Source organism: Lasioglossum baleicum, chromosome 13, assembly GCF_051020765.1.
Source record: "Lasioglossum baleicum chromosome 13, iyLasBale1, whole genome shotgun sequence".
NCBI lineage: Eukaryota > Metazoa > Arthropoda > Insecta > Hymenoptera > Halictidae > Lasioglossum > Lasioglossum baleicum.
Window position 1 is genome coordinate 8,517,696 of NC_134941.1, and position 27,496 is coordinate 8,545,191.

At 39.0% G+C, this 27,496-nt stretch overlaps 1 protein-coding gene across 5 annotated transcripts in view; it reads right to left on the minus strand.

Annotated features, from left to right (window-relative positions):
• Window positions 1-1,173: 1,173 nt before the first annotated feature.
• Rho-5 (rhomboid-5) overlaps window positions 1,174-27,496 on the minus strand; it is a 330,384-nt gene continuing 304,061 nt past the window's right edge. For 2 of the 5 annotated variants that reach the window (XM_076436081.1, XM_076436082.1), the window contains 10 exons: window positions 12,198-12,505; window positions 11,384-11,470; window positions 10,617-10,808; window positions 8,108-8,291; window positions 7,061-7,295; window positions 6,914-6,942; window positions 5,984-6,174; window positions 5,038-5,334; window positions 4,719-4,872; window positions 1,174-2,222 (listed from right to left, as the gene is read on the minus strand). In XM_076436081.1, coding sequence (XP_076292196.1) covers window positions 1,791-2,222; window positions 4,719-4,872; window positions 5,038-5,334; window positions 5,984-6,174; window positions 6,914-6,942; window positions 7,061-7,295; window positions 8,108-8,291; window positions 10,617-10,808; window positions 11,384-11,470; window positions 12,198-12,505 — 2,109 coding nt within the window. In that variant the 3' untranslated portion in view covers window positions 1,174-1,790. Of the gene's footprint in view, window positions 2,223-4,718; window positions 4,873-5,037; window positions 5,335-5,983; window positions 6,175-6,913; window positions 6,943-7,058; window positions 7,296-8,107; window positions 8,292-10,616; window positions 10,809-11,383; window positions 11,471-12,197; window positions 12,506-27,496 lie in introns of all 5 variants that reach the window. The other 3 variants (XM_076436084.1, XM_076436083.1, XM_076436085.1) reach the window with 3 other exon arrangements.

A 27,496-nucleotide genomic window follows, 5' to 3' on the forward strand; every position in this document is an offset into this window, starting at 1 on the left:
TTCAAAATACAGCTATACAAAGAACATGAAACACTGCTAAACCTTAATCAGAACGTCATGTGATTACCAAACCCACCAACAGCTCATTAAGAGACACGTTCGCTCGATTCACATCGAAATCCTCGCAGAGCATGGTATGTCGCAACGAGATAAAAAAATACTTCATCCACGTATTGAAAGTTCAACTCTCGGGAGCAATCATTCCGAATTGATAGCATGCTCTTAAGAATAATTCACGCGAGTCAACACATAGCATTACAAATAGGTGAAATATATGCAATAATTAACTCGATGCATACAAAAATTATAAACTAAAGAATCCTTTACCATTTAATTTTCAGTCCAAGCCATTTTATATTCAATTGATCAAAACCAGACTGTAAATCAAGGAACGTGAATTTCTTTGCAGAAATTCGCATTTTTCACAATCCACAACCCTTATTTTCAAATCATAAAACCAAGACGAAATAATATAAATATATTACGAACCTAAAATCCGCTAGATCTCGATCCTCGTGCAACATGGAACACGCTCCCCAAACTCGCCACGACACGCCAAAGCAACTGAATCACGACTCCTCCACCAAGAAGCATCCTCTCGCATACTCGTCATAATAAAATACACGTTCACGAACACGCCGTTCCGTTAGTCTCTCGCCACGCCACCAATCCATTTGCCACAAGTGAACCACGATTCAAACCACACCTCGGTCCATCCCCCCCATGAACATCGATCCTCCTGCTCGCGTCTACAATTATGTACAGGGTGGAAATTGATTAATTGTCCTGATATCGCTCCCGTCGATCTTTCTCTCTCTCTCACTCTCTCTTTCTCTCACACTCTCGTTTATAAAAAATTGATTCGTTTCACCGGATACTTATCGTTAACACTTTCCGTCGTCCTCCTCCGTTTATGAACCGTTCGCTCGAACCTCCTCGTTCTCCCCTCCGCCCCCTCCTCATTCGTTTATCACCCTCGACCTTAAAATTAAGCTCATGCGATTCCGCGGTGACCGGTGGGATTAATGGGATCCTCCCTGGATGTTGACAGCCGTTCAGCGCGTGGCTTATGAAAAATATTCTCGAAGACAACCGCGCGGCCCATCACAGATAGTTCCGGCGTCGGAGGTTTGCGGGGTGCTTTTGACACACACGTGCGCACACTTTTCTCTCTCTCTCTCTCTCTCTCTCACCTGTTGTTCTCACGCTCTAACTTTCCCTCGCCTCGTTCAACTTAAAAGGTAATCAAGGTCGTCCCTATGTATATCGTATGTAACAAGAGTCGTCGGCTTTCGCTATGTACACATCGAGAGACCCCGGTAGCCTCGTCCATTCGATCAACGTGGGGTCTCTCCGTAGATCCCCGAGCAAAATGCCCGGGGATCGATCGTTCATGGATCCTGAACAGGATCTGTCGCTTATTTAAAGGCGCGTGTTTCTAATATGTACACTCCGCCGGGGGCCACGGCTGAAGAAGAAGAAGAAGAGGATCGCGGGGAGTCTCTAGGCCCCCGGACGGATGGTTTTATTAAGTTTAAGGCAGTGTCGTTCGTCCGTGGCGACGAACACGTGTATCTCTTTCAGGTTCGTTGCCGATCGGCCAAGTGGAATCCCCCGTTAATTCACCAGGTGGCTGAACTGATCCTCGATAGATCACGGTCGCGAGACAGCTTCCCAGGATCCCACAGCAGCGTCAGGACAACCAGCTGCCACCGGGAACAGTCCGTATTACCGAGGGACGATGACGATGATGATGTTTCGAATTCGACTTCGAAGCACGGCCCCGTGTGTCATACGGGCTCCTCGCGCTTGAAGTTGATGTTCTGGGAGGCGCAGAAGTCCCGAGTGAACGGGATGCAGTTGAACAGCTTGCACACCTCGCACTCGTACACCGGCACGTTGTAGAACAATGCCAGAAGCAGCGTGAATAACACCACGATCAGGATCATGCAGGCCCAGATCAGCCAGATCTTACGGCGACGGTCGTAGTGGCCGAACGAGATGAAAGGCATCAATGCGTACGCTGCCAGGAACCCGAAGATGAAGCCGAACAGGTGCGCGTAGTTGTCCACCCACGGCAGAATGCCCAGCACCAGCAGAGACAGCAGGATGAAGATCAGCTTGGAGAGCGCTCGGCGAGGGTGCTTCAGCATCGGCCAGCAGTGCAGCACTTCGACGATCAGCGTCGCCAGGAGGGCGAAGTGCGCGCCTGCTGGACCCACCTGGAAGTTGGCAAGTGGTTCCGTGATTAGTATAGTAAAACTGCGGATTTTTTATACATTTATAAACAAATGATCAAATGCGAAACAGTGAACAAGTTTGACGAATTTAAAAATACTGTTGTAGTATTTGCAGTTTATCACGATTGTTATAATGAAACTGCGGATGTTATGCATTCATAAACAAATGAGTAGATCAAATGCAAAACAGTGAACAAATTTGAGGAATTTAAAAATACTGTTGTATTATTTCCAGCTCATTACGATCGTTAAGAAAAGAAATGAACCTCTACGTGGCTTCTGTAGAGTGAAATTAATGCAAAAAGTATTTATATTAGATTTATGTTAATTTATTGCGAAATCTATTGCTATCAAGATATATTACGCGTATCATGGAAATTTTGCGTACAGCAGTATCGTTAGCTCCGAGTGTGGCACAACACAAATTCGCGTAACACGACAATTACGAGGAACTACGTCGTTATACGAGTGTTGCGCGTACAGTAATGGCTGCCATGATTGAGACGAAGTAACTCCGCGTCCCGGGGAGACCGATTACCATAACAGGAGCCGACAAAATCATTGAACGTGTTCGGAATTTAGTACACTGGGTAGTTCGCCAGGTATTCCTTCGGGTTACGCGACTACCAATAACATAAAACATATATAAAATCATTATAACTACACCATGGATCTTACAATGAGCAGGAACAACATAGAACAGTGAAAATGCTAGAAGATTTATTAAAAATGCACTTCTTGCAACAGGTCTGTAGTATAATAGCTAGACCTAACCTTAAAATAAGATTCTATCTTATCCCACTTCTTAAAATTCGTCTACAAAGATTGGAAATTGCATAAACATTTGCTAAAACTAATAACAATTAGTAGCCTATTGATATTATCCAAGAACGTTTTAAAATAAAAATGTAGAGACTCCTCGAACGGATGCAGTTGGATACCATTACATTTACATTTTCTGAGGTGCTAAGATCACCACAACCGACAGGTAATTTTCTATACCAGTTCCCAAATCGCTGCTATAGTAATATAAACGATCACGCGGTACCGGAACGTGACCAGGCTCAAAATTCGCCGGAGCGTAATCAGGCAGCGCGAATAGTATAATTAATGTTCAGGGCGTATAGTTTAGAGTGATCATTCCTCGGGGCAGGAAGATCCTTCGGCCGGTCTAATTAAGACGAATTCAACTGTATTAGCTTGCTCGACAATGACACTTTCCTCTGCCGCTTTAATTCGCCCAGGGCTGTGCAGTTCCTCCGCTGCAGTGCACTCGGAAATAGCGAGGACGGAATGGAATTGACGTACAACTGCGAGTTCACCGGGGTGTTAACGGGTAAACTATTGGGCGATAAGACGTCGGGAGTGCGGGAACGGCTCCCGTAAAACGAACGATTGTAATACCGTTACCATTTCCCGTGGATATGAGTCACAGGGCGTAGCAACGTGGTCCCTGAGCAATTACGCCGTGCGCCGCCGACCGGGTCAAAGAGTCGATTAAATCGACGATACACAATGAAATGCTCCATTAAACGCGCCGTGAGATTATTCAATTAAAACTTCGCGGCGGCGGATACGCCGCGCCGCGCCGCGCTTCGCAACGGCTAATAAAACCGTGCCGATGGGGCCCCGCCAATTACAGACAGATCAGCAAATTAGAATTTCGGACGAACGACCCCCGGCTCTTGTGTACACACCAAAAATGGCCAATGGTATTTTTTGATCACTGGGGAGTAGACATGATAATTAAATCATTCGGTGAAAATGAGGAAAATTAAACCGTTCGGTTAAATGAGACGTGGGCTGTTTTTCTTTTGGAAGGGAATGTGTTCTACTTTTTTCATGGCTGGCATCCATGTTTACGAAAAATGGACAACGGTACTTTTTGCTCGCTGCAGTATGCAGGGTAATTAAGTTGTTCGGTTAATACGAGTCGAAATTAAACGTGTAGGCTGGTTTTTGGATGGGAATGTGCTCCACATGTAGTTTTTTCTGAACCATTTGGTTAAACGAGATGTACGTACACTGTTTTCATTTTGTGGCCATCATTCAACTGAACAATGGTACTTGTTATTCAGTGGAGAATGTAGAACGATTAAATCATTGTTTTTTCGAAGAAAATGTGTTTCACAGGTTCTTATTTAGTGGCAATAATTTTGTTAATGAAAAATGGATAATGAATTCCTGTCCATCATTTTCCAACTAGTAAAATTGTCACACATATGATAAAATAAAATTGTTCTTGACTTCGTCTTGCTTGTAGAGGAATAAAGCATTCAGAAGGAAATGGTCCAGTTGATAAATATTTGTGGATCGTATTAAGCTTAATAAAACTGGATTTTGATACAGTGTCGAAGAACGAGAACTTTTTTATACATAGGCTACAAATTTTCATTTTTATGTCTATATGGTTTTGAATAATTTTCGGAGTCTCGGACTGACACGAGTGGAGTAGGAAAATTGAAATTTACAACTCACCTCCGCCCTGTAAGGTACGAATATCGCACTGGCCAGGTTTCCAGCCAGAGCCCCGATGAAATAGATCAAAGCAATGCGAAGCGATCCTGTAAGCTTCTCCAAGTCTCGCATGAGGAAGTACTGAACCAATAGCGTGATGGATAGATGGAGAATTCTGTGAACAGAGTCGGTCACAACGTGTCAATAAAGTGTCTTACATGATAGGGACGCCCAGAACATCTTTACATCATAGTGACGCTAATAATGATTTTCACGTAGAAAACTGAAGAATAAAATGTAAACTTGTGGCTGATTCATTTTTCTAGCGGACGAAACTTACCCGGCATGTAAGAACATGGTGGTGAAGAGCCTGTAGAACTGATCCGGCCACTCGGGATGGAGAAAGGGGATCATGCCGCAAACGTCGTGCAAACACTCGACCTGGGAACAGAGGGACGCCTCCTCGTGGAAGTAACCGTGCACGAAGTCGCAGTATTCTTTCGTGGTGATTCGACACATCCCGTGGATACCGATGCAGCATGGATGCCCGATCACCTCGCAGACCATGTGCTCCGCCATTTTGTGCTTGTACTTGCCCACGGGGAAGCTTCCGGTGCCTCTCTGGCTTCCGTTTCTACTGTTGGACAGCGCAAACGAGTTTCCCCGATTTTAACTGTTCACCAATTGTTCGTACCTCGAAAATTATGAATATGTAAAATATTCAAACAATACATCAACGTCCTTAAGTCATTGGACAATTTTAAGCTTTGCCAAACATGGCTGATATTTAAACAATTATAACTTCGTGAAAAATAATCGTAAAACAATCAACCCAGGCTCATTTTAAAGCGTAAAGTCTCTACTTTCGAAGCCTCTTGTGAGCTTATTTTCTACGATACATGTGAATCATGTGAGAAGGAAGAAAAGGAGCATAGGATTTTTAGGATTCGTATTTACCGTCTACTCTTTAAAAATCCATGGAACGGTTAAAAAAGATCATGAAGCGATTTTCGATTCGTCATTTTGAAGGAGAAGATTCAATCTTTAAATCTGTGGTGGTTGTAGTCGTGTAAAAAATTTTCCCGTCCTCGTAGAGAGGTTTGAATTCACATTGTAAATGATTTAATGATTGTAGACGAGTATTGACATGAACCACACGTTTACGGGAGTGACGTTCGGACAGTTTTTGACTGGGTTGCAGAGGAGTTGATACAGTAAGGAAACATAGGGGAAAATGATAGCGGCGTGAGACGAAGCAGGGAAGTATTGAGGGATAACGAATTTACCTAAACCGTTGGTTGAACGGATTAGTCTTTCGGCAGATGGGCCATTTAGTGATGTCGTCCGGCCATTCGTACGGCGCTATGCTTGCCGGCGCGTCGCAAAACTTTGGATCCAATCCGCAAACTGATCCGCTTATCCGTCCACCAGGTCCGCTGTCTCCAGGTCCCCACTTTTTCCAGGTCGATATCGTGTTCTGAAATTTCAAGTGACATTCAGTGTGTCAGTCAGCCGGAGACAAAAATTAATGGCAACTATGTCATAGTATTTGCTCGACACGTTGATCGTCTCATTCATTGTAAGGAAACAGTGGCAAGATGAAAAACAATTTATTAAGAAAATATTATATGGAGAACTGATAGCAACAGTGGAAGTAATATCTTCATGCAATTGTTGTACTGTTGGGAAATAATAATTAGACTGCGGATTTTATGCATTTATGACAAAAATGGGTACGTACAATTTAAAACAATGGAGGAATTCAAAAGATTTAACGCCACCAGTGTATTAGTTTCACCTTAACAAGATAATCCATAGAAGAATTCTGTGTCTTGCAATCGATCCAAACAGGTTTTATTTTGGACAAAGATCCGCAGTCTGATAATAATTTTGACAGCAAGTGTATCCAGTGCATGATCATATCGTTGCAAGAGGTCCATGCATTTAGAGTGCATGAAACAGTTCATTAAAAAAAAAAATAAATACAAAAATAAGTTGAATTAAATACAGTTTCTAACACAGGATTTCTATAGAACGTCACTTCATTGAAATATGTATAAAAGAATGAACAGATCTCAGGTGCATACAAGCTTTGATGATTTTAATCTATTATTTAATTCTAAGCTGTGAAAGAGAAAAGTTTTTCTGAAATAATATGCATGCAGATCCCAGGTGCACAATTCTGAACAATGTTGATAAGTTTTAGTGAAATTTACCGTAGCAGTAGATCTCAATCCCCGGACCAGTTGGTTCGCAAAGGAGAAGATCATATTATAATTATACGACCGACACAGCGCGCGGAATGATACGGTAAACTATTTTATAATGCATGTGCGTTGGGAAAACAGGATGAGAACTCACAGAGCAGTCTGCTTTGCTGGATTGCACGCAGCCTGAGTCGTCGTTACGGATGCAGCAGGCGGTGTCGCGCTCTCTTTCCCGCCAGACGTCGATCTCCTTCAGGATTTTAATGTCGCGACGCATGCACGGCGCGAACTTCGCACCCAGGTGGATCAGATCCGCCGCCCTAGGACCAAACCAGAAATTCGCTGGTTCCTGGTAGTCCACTTGCTGCAACGACAGGCTTGTCACCAGGACCTGCAACGTCAACCACAAAATTATTATCCAATCGTCTCTCCAAGGGTCTGTCTGTTTTAATTAAATTTATGTACGGTTGTATTAATTACAAATTTTTAGCTGGACTGTAACTTCTGAATGAGGGACATGTAGGAAAATGTCTTTTTTCCTTCAGCCTCACATTCAGGAAAGGACTCTTTGATTTAAGTAATTCTATTCATGATTGTATTAACTACAATTTAATTCTTGAACGGACTATAACTGTTTCAATAATTTTGAGAAACAAAGAGACATGTAAAAAAATGTCTTTTTTCCTTCAGCCTCACACTCGGGAAATTTAGACTCTTTGATTTAAGTAATTCTATTTATGATTGAATTAACTACAATTTAATTCTTGAACGGACTATAACTGTTTCAATAATTTTGAGGAACAACGAGACATGTAGAAAAATGCCTTTTTTTCTTCAGCCTCACATTCAGGAAAGGACTCTTTGATTTAAGTAATTCTATTCATGATTGTATTAACTACAATTTAATTCTTGAACGGACTATAACTGTTTCAATAATTTTGGGGAACAAAGAGACATGTAGAAAAATGTCTTTTTTTTCAGCCTGACATTCAGGAAATTTGTACTCTTTGATTTAAGCAATTCTATTTAAATTTCATTCTTGAACGGACTGTAACTGTTTAAATAATTTTGCGAACAAAACGGACATGTATAAAAATGTCTTCCCTGTCTTAGATAAGTCTATTTATGATTGTATTAACTAGAATTTAATTCTCGATTGAATTTTTTGAACAATTTCGAATAAAGAAAATTATTGGGACTCACCAGTCCCGATCTGTGACTAAGATCCATGCCGACCGGCCCGAAGCCATAACACGCTAATGATATTATCAAAATGAGCACTTGAACGGTGGTTATCCAATACGTGAAATACGGCCGATGATCCTCGAAGTCATCCAATTGCTTTCTGACGTCTGGCTTTTGAGACACGCTCTTCCGAAATGACCTCCTGCAATCACAGTAAATAAAATGGATCAACAATATATCACACGTACATCTCATTTTCTTTTTATAGAATTTTATTTCTGCGTCACGAAACATTTTACACAAAATATATTTTGTAACTTCTAAGTGTTACTAACTCGAGAACATTTTCCAACGATATAAGTTTGTCGGCTTCCGCGATCGATGATTATGTTGCACTTGACATTTTTAAAATATCAGCTCTCTTTCAGAAAGTTCCGCGTCATAATCTTCACTTCTGACATTTAGCAGAAGTTATGAATGAGGGATAAAAATTCGAAGAACGACAACTGAAAAATTCAAGTTGCTCAAAATTAATGTACATAATCGAAATAGTGTCTTTTCGAACCAGCTGTGACATTATTTCGAAGTTGGAAGCTGAGAATATTAATTTTCAGAATGATAAAAATGTGAATTCCTAAAATAGCGAAAAAGTCTTTGTTGGAAATCGCCTTTTATAAAATCTATTACATCTTTCAGAGCGGAAAATGCCGAACAATGCTCCGAATTGAAACACAGTTTATTAACAAAATGAAGGATCATTGATCGGCGTAGCCAATAATTTATTTATCGAACGAAGCCTGGAATTTCGGAAAATTCGATATTGGTTTCCGATGCAGTATCTTTTTCCGCGTTGAATATATCGGGCGGCTTTGAAGTTTGACTTCTAATAGAAACTAGTTTATTTATCGAACAATGACCAGATTTTTTGTTCGAAAATATCGATCGTCGCGCAATGATTGCGCGCTATTTCCTTCCGTAGTTAGGCGTGGAGAGTGCGCCGTTCACAGTCCGGGCACGTTCATTGTTCGTTCGCAGAATTTTTTTGTTTCGCAGTGTGGATTGCTGCCCGATTCAGTGTCACGGCTGTGACAAATTGTAAACGGACCGGAGTTTTGACGAGCCACGGGTAAAAACATTCGTCGAATAGAATTATTCGTATGGAAATTCATTTACTGACCGTTCCGGAATCGATTCCTTCATCGATGCGGAACAACGATCGTAACAATGCAGAATGATTGCTCAGTATCTAATAAACGTATGTACGTGTCCAAACAAACTGATACGATTTCCCCGTTATTCTTCGTTGTTTGCCTCCAGCTATTTACGGTTCCGTAATATTAATACTCCGATGCCTGCGTGAAAACACAGATGAAAAAACTCGATAGCAACACGCGCGATCGGCAATTCTTTCGCCGTAATATTTAACAAGTCCGACTGCGATTTTTAATAACAAATTCAGCCAATATTGCTGCGGATATGGAGTATTGCGATTTCAAAGAAAATTTACACATCTAAATGTAAATCAATTCATTAAATAAATAGTACCAGTTATTTTCCGCCTCATATTATTTCAATAAAAAAATATCGAAAACTGCATGAAACAGATATTTGCTTCACTGGCATAACAAATTTGTACGTGTTTGTACGTCTAAAAAATTGTTTTCATGAAAATTCGGAAAATGTGTATTTTAATTATTAAAAGTTTAAGGATTTATTACTCCGGAAGCGTTAACGATTTTGCAGGACAATTCACGTCGATAGAGGGTGGGAAGTCTGTAGTTTAAGGTGCATTTTGTTTCATTCCGATATCTCGAATCGTTCAAGAGATATGGTTGTTTATAGCGAGCCTCTCACGCGTACCTTGTTAGTGAAATATCGTCAAAGACCAGATTAAGATTTGTCCCCCACTCTACCCTTCCCCTTCCACGATTCTAGTCCGCCATTTCCCGGCGACAAGCTTCCCCACGCTCCCGCCATGAGCACGTGACGCGTTCGTCTCTGTCGTACATGTGTCACGATGTCACGTGACTAATCCGGTAATGCCAGAGAGGGGGTAACTGTACTCCCCTCAATTTCCCCGCCTGGTCGAAGGCGCGTGCTGGTCAGTAACAGAAAGTGACTTACCCCCACCACCGACCCCGCTTACGCAATTCCCGAGTGAGGTAGGTTAGGGCGCCTTCTTGCTATTTGGCCGCCGCGAACAATTTACACCTCAAGTTTGTATTGTTATATCTCGAGAACGAGTCGAGCTATCGACTTCGAACAAAGTTCATTATCAAGGGCAAACCTTCCGCCGTCTGCCAGGCTAATAAATTTCCAGATATTTATGGTCCCTCCAGCTTAATCTCTCTTCGAAATTAAAACTTGAAATTTAGTACTTGAACATCGTTATTTTGTGTGGATTTACGAAAACACCATTAACTAATTATTAATTTTTCGTCTAGGAAATTATGAACAGCAAATGAAGATATTTGTTATTGTATTCACGAGGTAGATATTGGTAAAGAAAATGAAAAATTGGACTCACCCGAAGAATCTGCCGACAATTCCCATGCCGTACTGTCGCCTATTACTGTTGTCGAATATCCGGTCTATGGTGTTCGGTGGGATCCTCGTGGGTCCAGATGCATCCCTCCTAAGTGTCACCCCCTCGTCTTGCTGTCCTCTCGTGCCCTCGCCCATGGAAGTGTCGTACCTCGACCTGCTCCAACTCGTTGTTCTGTAATCTCCTTCTCGTTATAGATCATGACACTCCGCACTCGACGTCAGACTTTTATTATCCACTCTGACGTCGAGTCATGATATACACTCGAATTTCAGGATGTCTAATCGAATAATCCTGAAGCGGCTAATCAGATTCCTGTTACAAATTTGGCGTCTGAGACGACTGCATTTATTAGTGGAATCACTGTCTTCTTTTTATTAAATCCGGTGTCTGAATTCGCCAGTTGTTATCGAATTATATCGAGCAATTTTTGGATAATTTTATAAAATACTGTTCTGATTTATATATAATCTTTCCTACCATAAGTTTCTTGATTCTTCTATTAATATTCACTTTCTTTCTAGAATGTAATTAAAGAAAAAACTTAAAGAAGTAATTGAAGCTTCACTAATATTGTTTAAAGAAATTGGTGACATGATTCGTGTCGAGTGTTTGTTTTTATTTTCCTCTTTTTAAGAATCGCGAGGAATGTTGGATAATGAGGACGAATATTTCTGCATACAAAGGATTCACTGTGACGTTACAGTGTAATTAATGCGAAAGTGAGAGAAACGAGGATCGACTCTCACCTTGAAATATAATGGTCCCTCGGCATGTGACGAACTCTTCTGCTCTGCCCATCGATCGTCGTCCTTTCAGGTCTCACCACCGCTAGCCTACAGCAACAAAACTCAATTAAAATCCTGTGTTCATCGGCGACACTTTCGATGTATAATCATTATGCTGGCACAGCGAATTATACTACTGCACAAGTTTTCCTAACTTAAATAGTGACGATATAATTTCTTTCTCAGCTTGATGAGAATTCTTCTTCATTTTTAAAACTTTCCATGGAGCTTCTTAATAAACTACCACATTTATTAGCCGAGTTATTTTTTATTTAACAATTGGTTTCTCACTCGTGTTACATGTTCTTTGGATATTTCGAAAACAGATGGGACAGTTCAATTAAGTCACTGCTCGAAAATGGGAACTTGTGAAAATACTGTAAATTAAAATTGAAAACAAAAATTCAGATATTTGTTCATAGAGATTTATCTAATAACGTATTTTCCATTCTGTTCTATTACTTTTTGCCATTTTCGAGGTAACTTCTCGTGTTATTGAATAAACATATGAACAAATACTATAATTCTATTTCCGATTCTTAATTTGAAAACGCTACGAACTTTCTTTCCAACTCAATATTTATAATTTCTGGACGTATTCCTCAACACCTTGACAAAATACAGTGAGAATGATATAAGTTAATATTCGGCAGTTTCGTCTCTTTCAAATAAATTGTATTTATAAAATTATTGGGGGTAATTTTGGTAACCCTATCAATTATTTAATAAATTATAGTTTATCACTATGTGATTTAGGTATACAATGAAGACTTACCTCATCAATTCCTGGGACGTCTCCCTCTCAGCCGCGGGTTCGAGCAGATCCGCGACTTTGGCGCCGTCCTCTTCGTCCTTGACCAGTCCATCGATGCCCTGCTCGATCTGCGATTGCGATTGCTGCGATGGTGGAGGTGGCAACGGCGGCGGGGGTGGTGGTGGTCTGTCGAAGAAGGACCTCTCTTCGTCCTGTGAATTTTCCGACGTCGCCTCTGCTCCGGATCCATACGCGATCACGCTCGGCGGGAAGCTTCTCGATTCTTGCCTGCTCTGTAGAGTCTCTCTCTGCCGGGTTCTCGTCAGCGACTGTAACGATACAGATAGTTCTCCAATAATAGCCTTTCTTTTTACCATCGATATATCTCGCGGAAGAACTTTCCCGAATCGTATCTCTATATTAATCGTTTGTCCGATCGAAATGGCCGCGATTTTTTGCGCTGCGGATATCATAAATCGAATTGAACGATGCCAGGGGATTGTGGGGATGTAATTCTGTGGATAAAGTGTTACAAGCTATTTGCTCCGAGGTGATCGCAGATAACGGGGACAAACGTCTTGGAACGTGAGATATTATGGGGGTGAATTTCTCGGGGGTGCAAATAGATTTTAAATGAGATTTCACATTAATTCATCAATGCTCGGAAAGATGTTATCTTTAAAAATTTATTGAATGAATAAAATATAACAGAATCTACAAGCAAATAATTTTAAAAAATATTTTATTTACGAATGAATGTGTTACTGCACAAAATCATTCATTCTCGCTCGATCATTAATCTTTGAAATTATGATTCCATTGGAAATGATTAGACACATTACTTTATTTGTGAACTCTATAATAAACATCGCACACTGAGAAAAAAAGTAGTTACTTCAATAACACGCGTGTTATTGTAATTTTTTTACTTCGATGAATATCAATGTATTCTTTTCAATAGTATGAAATTTAGAAGCAAATCGTGATGTATTTGAATTGTCTATCATGAAATGATTGAAAATATTATTCGATTCAATACCGTACATTATTATTCGTAATATTTCTTTTTTTCCTTCACTCAGATATGTTGTTAAAAAAATTTTGAGAAATGTATTGATTTATACTGGAATTGGGTGTGAGGCAATATCTTATTTTTTTGAAAACATTGATGGTCAAACTATTCGCTTATATGATTGGCGGAAATGAGTTTTGCTATTGAAATTCAATAGTATTAAATATTAAAATAAGTTCATACGATATTGGCACTAATCAATAGTACATTTTATTGAATCAACATATATTTTTTTTGTTTCGACAGGATTTTTTTCTCAGTGCACAAAACCTAAATTAATTCAATCATGTCATTTGTATAAGGCAGCCACTTTTAATTTAATTGTGCAACACTTCAGCGACAGTTTATACCGCGTTTACGTTCTGCACTGCAATTCACGCTGCAAACGCATGGGTATTCGCAATCTAATTACCGTTAACGAGTGGTGTACGCGTCTATAACACTATCGGGAATCACTCGTTATTTTTATTAGAGCGATTCTACGGGGTATCGGCAACGAATTGATAATAACCGGGAGCAACATCATCGTTTCCATAAATCTTCGGTAATCCCTAAACCGGCCGCTCTCTTTCCGGCGTGTTTTCATAGTCGTATATTAGAACAACGTATCTATAATAGCTTTATCGGCGAACGAAGGGAGGCGAGAGGTGGTTGTTAATTTCGAGGAGCGTAACGTCATTCATTAATATTAAACTCCGGGCTGCCGCGCGTCTGTTAACAATGCCACACCGGCCAATTGATTGGGACCGGCGTAATGCTATTTTACGACGGCCGATAACGACCTCGGGAATTATTTTATGCAATTAAGCGTGCAATTATTCATATCAGAAAACGCGTATGCGTAACTAATGTTATATCTCGTACGTTAATTCGCACGGCGATGAGCCGTAATGCTCCGTAATAGCTGGATGATGATTACCACGACTGATTTGCAAATCTCTCGTTTCTACCTCGCCGTTTTCATAATTACCTCCTGACGAGTGCTCCATAATTAATTTTATAAACTTCAGGAGTCGATCAAATTTATCTTGGAATAAATCGAATGGACATAATTAGAAATATCCGTTGTTTCACTCGTGGCCTTGTTCTCGTAAATTTGTTGCTCATGTTTGAACAATGAAAACATATTGAAGTGTTGAAAGTAATCCTCAGCATTTTCTACACAGCTGTATAGTAGAATTAATAGTGTAACAGAGTTGTAAAAAATAAATTCAAGAATTATTTGAAAGAGGAGTAATATTTCATTTTAATTGCATGATCAATGAAACGTTTAATCTCAACATCCACAGTTCAAGTTTTCAGACCCTCCGAATGTTTACGAGTTATTTTATCCGGATTATCCTGGGATGGCAGATCGATTGCACTAATTCTGCGAGATTAGGATCGTTTAAAGAACACTATTTCTTCCGTCTACTCGCAGAACACGCCGGCAGAGTTTCATCAACGTAATTCCGGAACGGTACGAATTAATGGCGAAAATTTGAGCAATTAATCGATGTCGGGAACCCTTGAAAATCCTGTAACTTCTTGACATCATAGAAACGCGAGGCGTTAAAACCGTTTTATGAAAACTGCGTGAAAACATCGAATATTACACCCTTATGCTAAGAATCTTTTTTACACCGTCCAATAGATATATTTTAATTATAAAAAGCACTAACTCGATCGACTCGCGCGGTTCACAAAAATGGGTGGATGTAATTTAAAACAGCCAAAACATTAAATCGATTTAAGAAGATCCACGCGTTATCTTCAATTTATTGAAATTATTGAAGATATGAAGACACTTTTGTATGATTCCTGAAAACATTAAATCGATTTAAGAAGATCCACACGTTATCTTCAATTTATTGAAATTGTTGAAGATATGAAGACACTTTTGTATGATTCCTGAAAACATTAAATCGATTTAAGAAGATCCACGCGTTATCTTCAATTTATTGAAATTATTGAAGATATGAAGACACTTTTGTATGATTCCTGAAAACATTAAATCGATTTAAGAAGATCCACACGTTATCTTCAATTTATTGAAATTGTTGAAGATATGAAGACACTTTTGTATGATTCCTGAAAACATTAAATCGATTTAAGAAGATCCACGCGTTATCTTCAATTTATTGAAATTGTTGAAGATATGAAGACACTTTTGTATGATTCCTGAAAACATTAAATCGATTTAAGAAGATCCACGCGTTATCTTCAATTTATTGAAATTGTTGAAGATATGAAGACACTTTTGTATGATTCCTGAAAACATTAAATCGATTTAAGAAGATCCACACGTTATCTTCAATTTATTAAAATTGTTGAAGATATGAAGACACTTTTGTATGATTCCTGAGTCTACTAATTGACGAAGAAAATGTTTATTTTGCGTAAAGGTCCGCAGTCTAATAATTACGAAAACACTATTTTGCAGATTTGCATCCGCCCAAAGAAAATCCACGGGTGTCGGCCATTAATCACGCATCCGAAACGCATCCCGCAGTTTTTCCATAGTAAGCTGCTGCGCATGTGCATCGAGTAGCATCAGTGATCGGTTCCGTAGGATTACGTAGAGCTTTGTTTAATTACGTGATCGCGAAACAATGAGTTCTCCTAGTGAATAGTCATGAAACTTGTCGCGCGCGGCGCGCCAAGTGATCGATATTAATGACGAATCAATGGTGTAATCCAATATCGTCGGTCCGGCAGGCTGGCCAATCGGGCTCCAGATTATTAAGGTCTCGGAATTAATGCGAATTACTGTCTGTCGACTGGCGTTATTCCAATTAAAATTCGGCGTCGGCCCGCCTCAAAAATTCAATCCTCCTAATCGCCTCTCGCTGGCGGCGATTTATCTGCTTGTCCCAAAAATTCGTTTCGGTCCCGGTCCACGTGCTCAATAGTTTTATTGTACATTTGTGTATTTATTGTGTACATTTATATATATAAAACTTTTTAAAAACCACGCTTATATTAAAATGCACTAAAAAGGAGAAAATAACTTTTTTTAGACATTAGTGACTATAAACAAAAGCGTGGAGCGCTAAACTATATTGACGTAATCTTCGTGAGCGCTTCACGCTTTTATTTATAGTCACTAATGTCCAAAAAAAATTATTTTCTCCTTTTTAGTGCATTTTAAAAAGTTTTTTTTATATATTTTTTAATTTTCTACTTTTTAGTTTTTTTTTATGGAACGCAAGATATAGTAATACTGGTATGAAATAGTAAGATACAGAAACGCAAGACATGGAAATATGCGAGATAGAATGAGGGGATGGACTCTCTTGAAGGAGTCCGAAATTGTCCGAAAATGAACGGAATGAACGGAACACCAGTGTAACAAAGCCGCGGACGCCATTTTTGCAAAGGAAATTGTCACTTTAAACTTTAAATGATCTCAGGAACCTCCCATTTCCGGATGTTGAAGGAATTTTGTAAAAAAACCCTGTACAGGGTGCCCCATTTGAAGTTTCGTGCCAATTATTCGCAATCATTTCCCAAATTAGAGACGGCGCAGATTTTTTGCACACAATTGTGTTTACCTCGTTTTGTTACATATTGTATTGTGATATTATTCCCCAGCATCGAAGTTACAGCAAGATCGACGGTACACGGCGCGAGCGCTTCACTCGGGAACGCTGACGCGCTCGGAAAACGGTGAAAAACCGCACCCGCGGGATCGCGATCTCAATTTTCCGCGTTTCAGACCGTCCGAAAACAAACATGTTCCGCGTAAACACACCGCGGTGTAGGGGGAGCGGTACACAGAAGTGAAAGAGCGCGTAGAACCATGAAAAAAGCGATGGTAGGCTGGCGAATCTGGTCGGTATAAAATAGAATGGAATTTAATTTCGCGGCCGACACGCTGGAATTAACATTCTCGGCGTGTTTATCGGCCGGCTGCGAGCCGATCCGATGAGATTTTATATTGTCGCGATTCCCGAGCGTTAATTGCCCTGGTCGGGGCCTTGCTCGCAATTAAGCCGTCCCGTAATTCGAAGTCGCGCGCGCCGCCCGAAAAAATGCAGGCTACCCGTTCATTAGCCTGTTCCCTCCGCGTAGAATAAATATTAGGTCATCCGGTAAGTCCCGACGCTTTGTCCGCGTGAACAGACTGGTCCCGAAAAAAACAACTACCGAAAAACATACGAAATAAATATCTAATGCAAATCTCAGAATTGAACAAATCGTCTGAAAATATAATTACCCTCTAAAGTGAATTTTTTAATTTTATCATTTCAGAATGAATCGTGTGATTAACATTGTTAAATAATTTTGCTGATCACTGTGAGGGTTGCAGTTCTAACACAACTTTCGTATGTCAATCTTCAGAATCTTACCAAGTACAAAATATAATTTTTTCTTAACATTGTGGATAGGAGAAAATATATTTTTTGTTTAATAGGGAATGCTTTGTTTAGATGCGTTCATATGTGCTCAAAAATGAGCGACAACAAATTCCGCGGGATCGAGGGGGTGGCTAAGCGGTCGCAAGGAGTTTGAGGAACACAAACAGCTGAATATCACCGGGAAATATATTATTCCGGCAACAATATGGGGGTGGGTGCACAGATCGATCCGAGAATTGCTCGATGACCCGTGGATTTTTGAACGTCGGATTTAAACAAGCGGCCGAATAATAAATCGCATACCAACGGCACGGAAAAAATGTCGAGGGACGTTCGAAGCTCAGCGGAAAGTGCAGCCAGCTTTTTAATAAATTTTATATGAGCTTCCCTCTTCTGCCAGTTGCTCCGCGATTTTCTGTGTTTTACCATTGTTGCTTGCCTCGAATGCTGGGCTCGCACTGCGCGGAACTGTCCGAAAGCGGTTTGAACTAATAAAAATATATTCGGTGAATCCTGTGGATCGAACTGGTATTTCAATTTATTTCTGTACCAGCGACTTTGGAATCTGTGAAATCAGACTGTAGATCTATAAATGAATTCCAATGCTGTAAAAATTGCGTATCAATACTAAATATTATGATCAATATTGCAAATGTAAGTATTAATGTGCTGGTAACTAAATGCTCTTTATGTATAATTAAAATTAAAACTTCATTCTTAGCCGTCAATTATGTTTCTACTGCTGGATCGCGATTTTTTTGGAGTGGCTGACCATTGCTTGATGTTACTACTGAAATTATACCATATAATCAATAGAAGTATTCGCAATGGTAACTTTCCGGGATTATTATTAATGTTTATTTTAAACGAAAGACAGGGGTTGAGTTAGAAACGATATCTCACTATTCATAAGTCTTTTTTAATGAATATACTTAATTATTTTATTTTCATTGTGGATGCGGATTTCTCATTTTTTTTGGGTGAAAAATTTCATGTTTAAATGTCTAGAACCACGATTATTTATTCACTGTTAATAGTAACAGGATATTCCGAAATTTCCTAATATTTTATTGTGTTGAATAAACATAAAAACTTTTTTAATTGCATTTTCTGCTTTTACAAGTACAGAAATTGTATACTATAGAGACGTTACGTAAGACAGGAACTGAAATTTACGGATGTATCTCGCAGAGATTGCGTTGTCTTACACACACCCAGTTCGCGCCTAATTATTCATTTCGGAGTTTAATTACTGTATTGATCGCCGGACGGTATTTGCCTTCAATTATACAATACCGCCTCGGACAGCGTTTTCCCTGTTGCTGGCTCGATCTATTGCCCGATTCTGTTTAACCTACGTGTTCCGCGTAGCTACATCTGAAAACATTTGTTTTATTACCACGTCGCGACGCCGTTCCACATTTCTAAAATTGCTGCAATCAATAGCTTGGCAATATTCTGCAATCTCTGGAAACGGAGAGATATCGTCGTGATCCTGGGAAATCGGATTCGTCGACATTTCGCTCGACAAAACACTGGAGATATTCTAAACGGACCGACGATTTTTCCAAACGCCTCGCTAAATTCAATTATGTTTAAAACAGTTTCGAAAACGAATAAAATCGATTGTCTTTCGATTTTGCTCTGTTAATTATCTACACGGTACGTTGGAAAATAAAAATTCCCAAAACACATTCTTATTTCTATTATATACTTCCAGATTACTCAGAGTATCAATGAAAAAGTAATACAAAAATTCATCCTCACTGTTTCATTACGTGAAAATGACTTCACCAGTTTCGGAATAATTAAATTTCTCAAATTCTCTTACCATAGGCTGCGAAATAAAATAATTAATCAACGCGAATACCGACTGTAATAAAATCCATGTCAATGTCCCTTGCAATTTTTTTCTACGAGATTAAAAGCAATTTTTACCAGAAAACTGTCATTGATTTCTGAAAATTCAAGTTGAATTTTTTCCTGCAATTCTAACCGCAATTTTTTTCATATCATGCAGTAAAAAATCGTTCTAACGTCTTAAAAAAATCCAGGTTGTATAGTCCAATACAAAAAGGTTATTTAAACTTGTATGCAGAGTTGGGCAAAAATTTAATCAACGATTGTCGAATAAATTTCTACTTCAATCGTTAATCGCAATTAACAATTAAACTCCTACTGTAGTCGTTAATTGCGGTTAACGATTACATTCCTTTCAATTGTAATCGTCAATCGGATAATTGATTAATGCTTAACTGCTGAAACTTCGAAATGAAATACGGAACCAAAGCTGTATGCAAACTGAGTTTTTGTTGAGATGTATTTTTGTCAATTCTCCACCTCCGCTCTCTGTCTCTCTCTCTCCCTCCTTATTACAATTTATGGATAGACCGTGTGGCGAGTAACTTCAACAATTGATTAAATCAGTCTCCGATTTTCGATGATTCCTTTTCTTAATCAACAATTGACGATTGACAATTAACATTATCAATCGATTGAATCAATCCTCCATGTTTCAATGATTACTTTTTTAATCGTGCTCAATCTTGCATCAATCTTGGTTAAAATTTTATTCGATTAATGCCCAACTCTGCTTGTATGTCAAGTTTCCGGGTATGAAGATGATTGGACGTCGCGGTAGAAATCTGAGAAACGTGATCTACGAACGATCGGAAATATAGAGGAACAATGGCAGTTTCTGGTGGAGCCGCGGTGGCGAGCGGTGCAATTACGATTTTAAAGTATCCACCGGGGAACCGTTGCCGAAGCAAGTATTATCCATCTTGCTGGCTCCGAAGATCCTCGGACCAGGGCCGAGTACATAATGCTGATTACTCGGGGCCTCGAGGAAAATTTTCCATCTGAATTGCGTTCTCGAGTAGTTGTGGGGCCAGAGGCTGCTCGCAGCAATCAGCTCTCAGCCGCCCCCCCCCCTTTGGTGACGGATTGAAGCCCGTGTAAACTGCTCGTTAGAAAACAAACCGTCTGCAACCGGCCCTGAGAACCAACAGGAAAAAATAATGGGCTTTTTCGAGAACTCTCGCGGAACTGTGTCTCCGGGTCCCACTGCACCCGCCGCCGGTGTCTTAAATTCATTTCTTACGCTCGTATCTTTCATAACTTTCGCGGGAATAAATCTGACGCGGGCTTGCGACCGGGAATAGCAAAACTTGGCCGCGACCTGACCCGAATACGCACACTCCCCACGAATTAGACGAAAATTAACTCTCTAGTTGTGACATCACAAAGTACACCAACTCAATCTTTTCACACGATTTTGAAAAAAGATGGGACACTAAGATGATATCAGCTTAATTTACGTCGTTATTATTATTATTCACAGCGGGAATGTTTTGGGTGGGGAGTATCAAGAGATGATTATTACTTTTGTTGTGGGTGAACGTGTGAATTGATGCAGCTTTTTATTCTGTGTAAAGAGATATTAATCTATGTATGTCGAAAAATGATTAATTTAATTAAGTTATTTTCACTTGAATTTTAATTTAAATTTAATTTAAAACGAATACTAGAATAGGTACATATTATTCTATGAATAATATATTGATTATTTTCTCTGTATACTCATTATAAAATAATAATTTGTATCCGATGCGATGGATGCATTATTTCATGATAAATGTGGAAGTAATTAATATACAGTGCAATTTTAATTGCTTTGCCTGTTTCGACGAACGCATCTCCAACGCTTCCAAAAAAAAAATGTCAAAATAAAACCATCTAAAAGATGTCAGCGTACAATAATCTAAAAAAATGTCAATATACAACTGTCTAAAAAAATGACAAAATGCAACTATCTGAAAAGAGTTAAGGATGTTCTGGAGGTACAATGGGAGACAAAAGTACAAGAAATTCGAAATCCATGTTCGAAATACATGACAATGAAAGCCATGCACGAGTATATTTTGCATTAAACTTTTGCGAATACTGTACCCTCCGTAGCTATATTCAGTGGTCTACGCTTGTCGCGTTTCCACGCTAGTGAGAGACAACATGATAAATTTTGACGTTTTGTAACAGTTTATAATTTTTTTGCTGTGTAACTGTTTAGTGAATCCTGATAAATTTTGAACATAATCAATTACATAATTTTTACCACATATAAAAAAAAAACTAGAGTCTTTAGTTGCGTTTTTTCAAGGTTTAAATAGGGTTTGAAGTGGAATTTTATGAATTCTCCATAAGAAGACTTGTTAAAATGTGCAAACTTTAAGTTGCTATAATTCTTAAACGGTGCAGTGGATCGAACCCAAACTTTGGTAATTGCATTAATTTAGTAAGAATTATATCTCGTTAAATTTTCAAAAATTTCGTTGCGTTTTTATATACCTCCAGAACATCCTTAAGAAAGTGCGCAGATATTAATGGCGCACGTTATCGCTCGCTCGCGCATCCGTCGCTCGTAAAAGCGAGAAACGAAGGAAGGCTCCAGCGGTGTTTTTATTAAAATTTGCAGGATACGCGGCGCGGTAATAAGAAGAGCCGCGTACCATGTATTAGAAGGAGGCCAGTAAACCTGATATTAACTAACATCGGTGTTACTCTAATCAAAACGCAGCGTTATGAGCGAAATTTCGCCAGTTTCTGCCGACTCCATTTCCTCCGCTGCGCACATGCGAACGTGTTTCCCTCGCTTGAGAATTTTCGTGGTGTAACGAAACGGGGAATCAGATACATTTTTTATTCGTAATGCTGATTTCTTGGCGGAGCAGACGCGTCGCTCTCGGAAACAACGATGATTTCCGTGAGAGAGCCGGGAACTGCACGGTCGACGATCTACCAGCGATCTCGATCACGTGCACGGTGAAATCGCAGTTCTCCACGATCATCTGTACTTTCATTAACACGTTTCGCGTCACGCGAAACCACCCGCGATTATAATTTATAAACTGATCGAAATTGAATTTTAATCCTGGATCCGGACCATAAATCGCGGGTCTCGTAACCCTATATAGCGGGTTTAGATATAATCCGACGATTAAATCGCGCAAAAGTGAATCGCGAATATTAAAATCGATTAAAAAGTGGGCATTTAGCTGGGGCGGAGTGACGAACGCGGGAAATGCATGATTTATTAGAACGATGGTTTTCGGTTTATACTACTATCGGCAGTGTAAATGTTGAGTTTCGGAAATTAAAAGCAATTACTATGCGTGAACAATTTGCTGGGTTCGGAAGAGTGCTGGAATATTCGCTCGAGGAAGTAAGCTTTTATTTCTCCGGGAGCTTTTCACTGGTTTCTATTGCACGAAAGTTGGGGATTATTTATAATCTTGATAGTTAATAGAACATTGTAAATGTGGACGATTGAAATTAAACGAAAATATGTTCTAAATCTTAATATGTTGATTATTACAATTTTTCTGCTGATACAATAAATTGTACTCCGCTAGGTCCTGTAAAATTATCACTTTTTTATAACCTTTTTGCTAGAATTTGCTTTATTTATTTTTACTCTGACTACAGTATGTTTTATTAATTCGCATTGTATTTATTTATAATATCATAAATGTGTTGTAAGAAAAATCGTTATTATTCGTAATATTCTGCATTTATGAATAATGTAAAATTATTAAAATGGAATATCAATTTTAAGTCGGTCTAAATTAATAGGATTACTGACGATTGTGCTATGATAAAGGGGAAAGTTGAAATCTTCCTGTTATGAATAATTCTAAAAGAAATGAAAGCTCGAATGTAAAATTAAAGAAGCACCGAATTTTATTAAATATAAAGTTAAATTTTCTATTAAATATGATAGAGTTTTTTTAACTTTGAAAATTAGGCATAACGATGATCAGATCAATAAGGGGATGTGTGTGGAAGGACATTGTACAAATTGAAAAGTATTGCAAAGCCCCCTTTTCCTGCCCAAGAGGCTGAAAAAATAAATTCATTATAGTTTAATTGAATCAATGCATTCTTGAAGTACATTTCAAAAGTTCACTTAAGGATTAAAATTGTATCCAGACCGTTCAACATTTAATCACCGGATATTAACGCGGCCTGCATATTAATAATATAAAAAGCCGGTTTCCTTCGTGCGCAATATATCAATGTCTGCCCTCGCAGCTAATCCCATAAGATCGAAACGGTTGGCGTTCGGTTTCCCGTCCCCAACGCTATAATTTCGCCGATTTAAATGCATGTGCATGGCGACTCGATAGACACAGCCGATATCTCGGCTCTCGTCTCTACGCATTACGTGCGTGGCATCGGTCGGGAGCCGGGATCAACGTGAGATATCGTAATGAATTGTATCGATTCAACGCTCTGCGCTCCGGCTGCCGCTGAATATTTATACTTTCATTATTGCGCTGGACACCGTGGCGCGCTGACGACTATACTGCCTCCTCGGACATCTTGCCGAAAATCTGTTTACCAAGCACGCTACAGCCTCTTGCAATGTTTTTATACAGCGGGCGTTGTTGTAGGAAAGAATTTTTCAAATGAATGTTGTACAATTTCCAGGGGCACTGCGATCTGTTCTTTAAATGGAATGTATTTTTTCTCGAATTCGAATAAATTTCTGCGTAAAAAGGTATTGTACTAAGTAGGGGCTTAAAATTGATAATCTCTAATTTATAGGTTTCTAATAATATAGGAAATATTAGAAATTTAGTTCAAACCAATATAATTATGAAATTTTTATGTTGTGTCATTTTATGTTGTGACTGTACTAAAATAATATAGTTTTAACTACCAAAGGAAATTGTTTTGATAAAAATATATGTGACACATGTTTTGTTTAGTGCCCATCACCTGTATCCAAGTAGTAGACACGTTTTCTAACGATGGGGGTGGGAAACATATTTGGTTGAATATCTTGGAGACCTAAAATAAAATTGTGCATTTTCTACAAAGAATCCAATTACACAGTCCAGGTGACTTCATCTGTTTTTATTATATAATACATTAAAAAGCAACATTTCTTTGAGCATTTCTCCGTTTGAATGTTACCCTCCTTTTCTTGTGTATGCGTCTGTAAAAAGTATGTAAGTATAAACTGGAAATCTTGTTTCACAAGTGCCCAGGATAATTGAGTTTCGTATCTAACCTGTCTTCTCTTCTTATCTTTCCTTTTTCCGCTTTGAAAGCCGGTTAAATGGTTTATCCTATTTTACTGTAGTTCCACTCGGTATAGCTAACTTTTCACGTTTGTTTTCGTGTCACTGCAATTCGTGAGGAATCTTTCAGTAAATAAATTGCCGATTGTAAAGTCATGAAAGTAAAAGTCTTGTAAAGTCAGATTTTGTAATCGTAATGCATCTGGTATAATTAAGATTAAAATAATATTGAGAACTAATGCCGCACATTATATTCCACCTGGCAACTAATCAAAATTTCGAAAATTTCAGAATACGATCGTATTTTCAATTGCAAAGAGTATGTCATAAAGTACGTTTTCCCATGTTTGCGTTCTCAGATTTGAATAAACTGGAAAGCATTGAGAAATTAATTTTTTAAGCAACGCTTTTACTAAATATACATATTCCCCGTGGCAAGCAATCAAATTTTGAAAATTTCAGAATGAGATCGCAATTGTTTTTGGATTGCACCGAAATATCAAATCATAATGTATGATTTTCCAGCTTTCATTCACGCTCCTGCATATTAACACGTTTGTACTGAAAGCCACTGAAAAATTAATATGAATTTACGCGCTATACAGTGCGTCCCAAAATGTCCCAAAAATTAATTTAAAGCAACTCTGGATTGAGTGACGGTCCACAGCGCGACGATAAGGTGGAGTGGAATAAGTGCGTCCTAGTTTTTGCAAAGATGGACTTTAAACTGATATATTTTCAATCTGGTATGTAAAAACTTAACGCTCTTGGTATCAAACTCTTGCCACAGTTATTACTGATGAATTAGTAGTATGTAGGATTCCAATTTTGCTTGAGAATTATCATTTTGGTAGGATATTGTAGAAAGTGTCAACTAGGACGCACTTGCCCCGAAAATGGGGCAAGTGCGTCTCTGAGAGTTAAAAATGCTTTCGAACCTTGTTTCAAGTGATACGGGGCAAGAAAAGAATGATTAACAAGCTTGCCACAAGATGCTATTTATTGCATTAAATATATTGTTTAGTTTTATAGTTACCCATACAGTACGGACTTACCCCACCGTGATAGTACGCACTTGCCCCGTGTAGTAATATTTACGGGGCAAGTGCATCTTAGTGTTTTTTCTCAATAAATTAAAAAAAATACAATAAAAACGTTGTATTTAATGTAAATCTACATCAATATTTGTTGTACTTACCTAAAATAACAACACAGAAAATATTAATAACTTGTAAACTATTGCACGTTCAGGGTAACCTCAAAGTTGTACGTGTACCTCGCACGTGACTGTTTGGCATTGGTTGATTTAAGCGAGGTAGACACCTTTATTCTTGGGCGACATCTATGTCGAATAGTTCATACTAACTTATACTACATTAATAAATACAAGCTAGAGAAATTTCGTTCATATTATAATAAAAATAACCAATTAACGCACTTGCCCCGTTGACGCACTTACCCCACTCCACCAAATCTGAGAATATTTAATTTGAGTTTTGTATAGTATTAATGTTGTTCCTCAATTAGTCGAAAGTTGAGATAATGGACGTTACAGTACTCGGTTCGATTGCTTTCTGAATCATCACAGAAGATCGTCTCCGGTCTTGACGAGTGGATCAGAAATCGCCGTTCATTCAATTAGCCCGTGTCCACCGTAGGCTTTTCCAATTTGTACTCGGTCGTAGGCGAATTCGGCGTTGTTCTAGCGCGCGATTTCCTCGCGTGTTTCGAATTCCCTCTCGGAATTCAAATATTAGCGTGGTACCAACGCCCGGAGGACTTAGCTTTCTTCGTTACAAGCGTAGGAAACGACGTTGTACACACCGGGCGGACCTGGACCTGTTCTGGCTGGCGCGCGGCGTTGTCCGGCGGAAGTTTGGTCCGCTAAAGTTCTATAGAGACTAGCTACCACGGACGACCGTATTTCAAAACTTGCCACTTAGCTCGACTACCGGCTGAAACAATCCGGACAACGACCGGGGCCGCGACGACGACAGCGTTACCAGCTCGTGTCGCGTTCGAGCCCGGGAGAACTGGACCGTTTGTATACACGAGCACCCATTAGAATATTTTACGCGTGGCCTAGAAAAGAATAACCCTCGACGGTGTCCTTAAACGTACACAGAGCCCGCGGATTCGTTTGCGAGACGCGCGCGGAGAAATCCTACCGCGATATGTACTTCCCCTCGGAAATTTTCGGCTACTTCAAAGCTTTACACCAGTTCTTTTGCGTCTCCCGATGGTCGAGCTGTTTTTTTTAAATATTTTTGCTTATTTGGGAAATGGGGAAATTTGTAAAAATATGTAGCTTTAACGTTAGGCTTAACTCAATTTGTGTTCTTGTGTAATTACTTCCTAGTTTCTCATCCCTTAATAGTTTTGATATATTGAAAACAACCTAACAGCATTTTTATATTTTTAAAATATTTTAATGTTTCATATTGACCTGTTTTTGAATGTTCGGTTTATTTGGAACATCTGGAAATTTGTTAAGATAAACAGCCTTAATGTTACGACTTAATTTAACTTATGTCCTTGCGTAATTAGTTCTTTCCACGTTTTCTCCAGATTGTTCATCCCTTAATAGTTTTGATATATTGAAAACAACCTAACAGCATCCTTAGATTTTAAGAATATTTTACTGTTTCATATTGACCTGTTCTTGAATGTTTGGTTTATTTGGAAAATCTGGGAATTTTTTAAGATCAACAGCGTTAAAGTGTCGACTTAATTTAATTTATGTCCTTGTGTAATCAGTTCTTTCCACGTTTTCTCCATATTGTTCATCCCTTAATAGTTTGGATATATTGAAAACAACCTAAC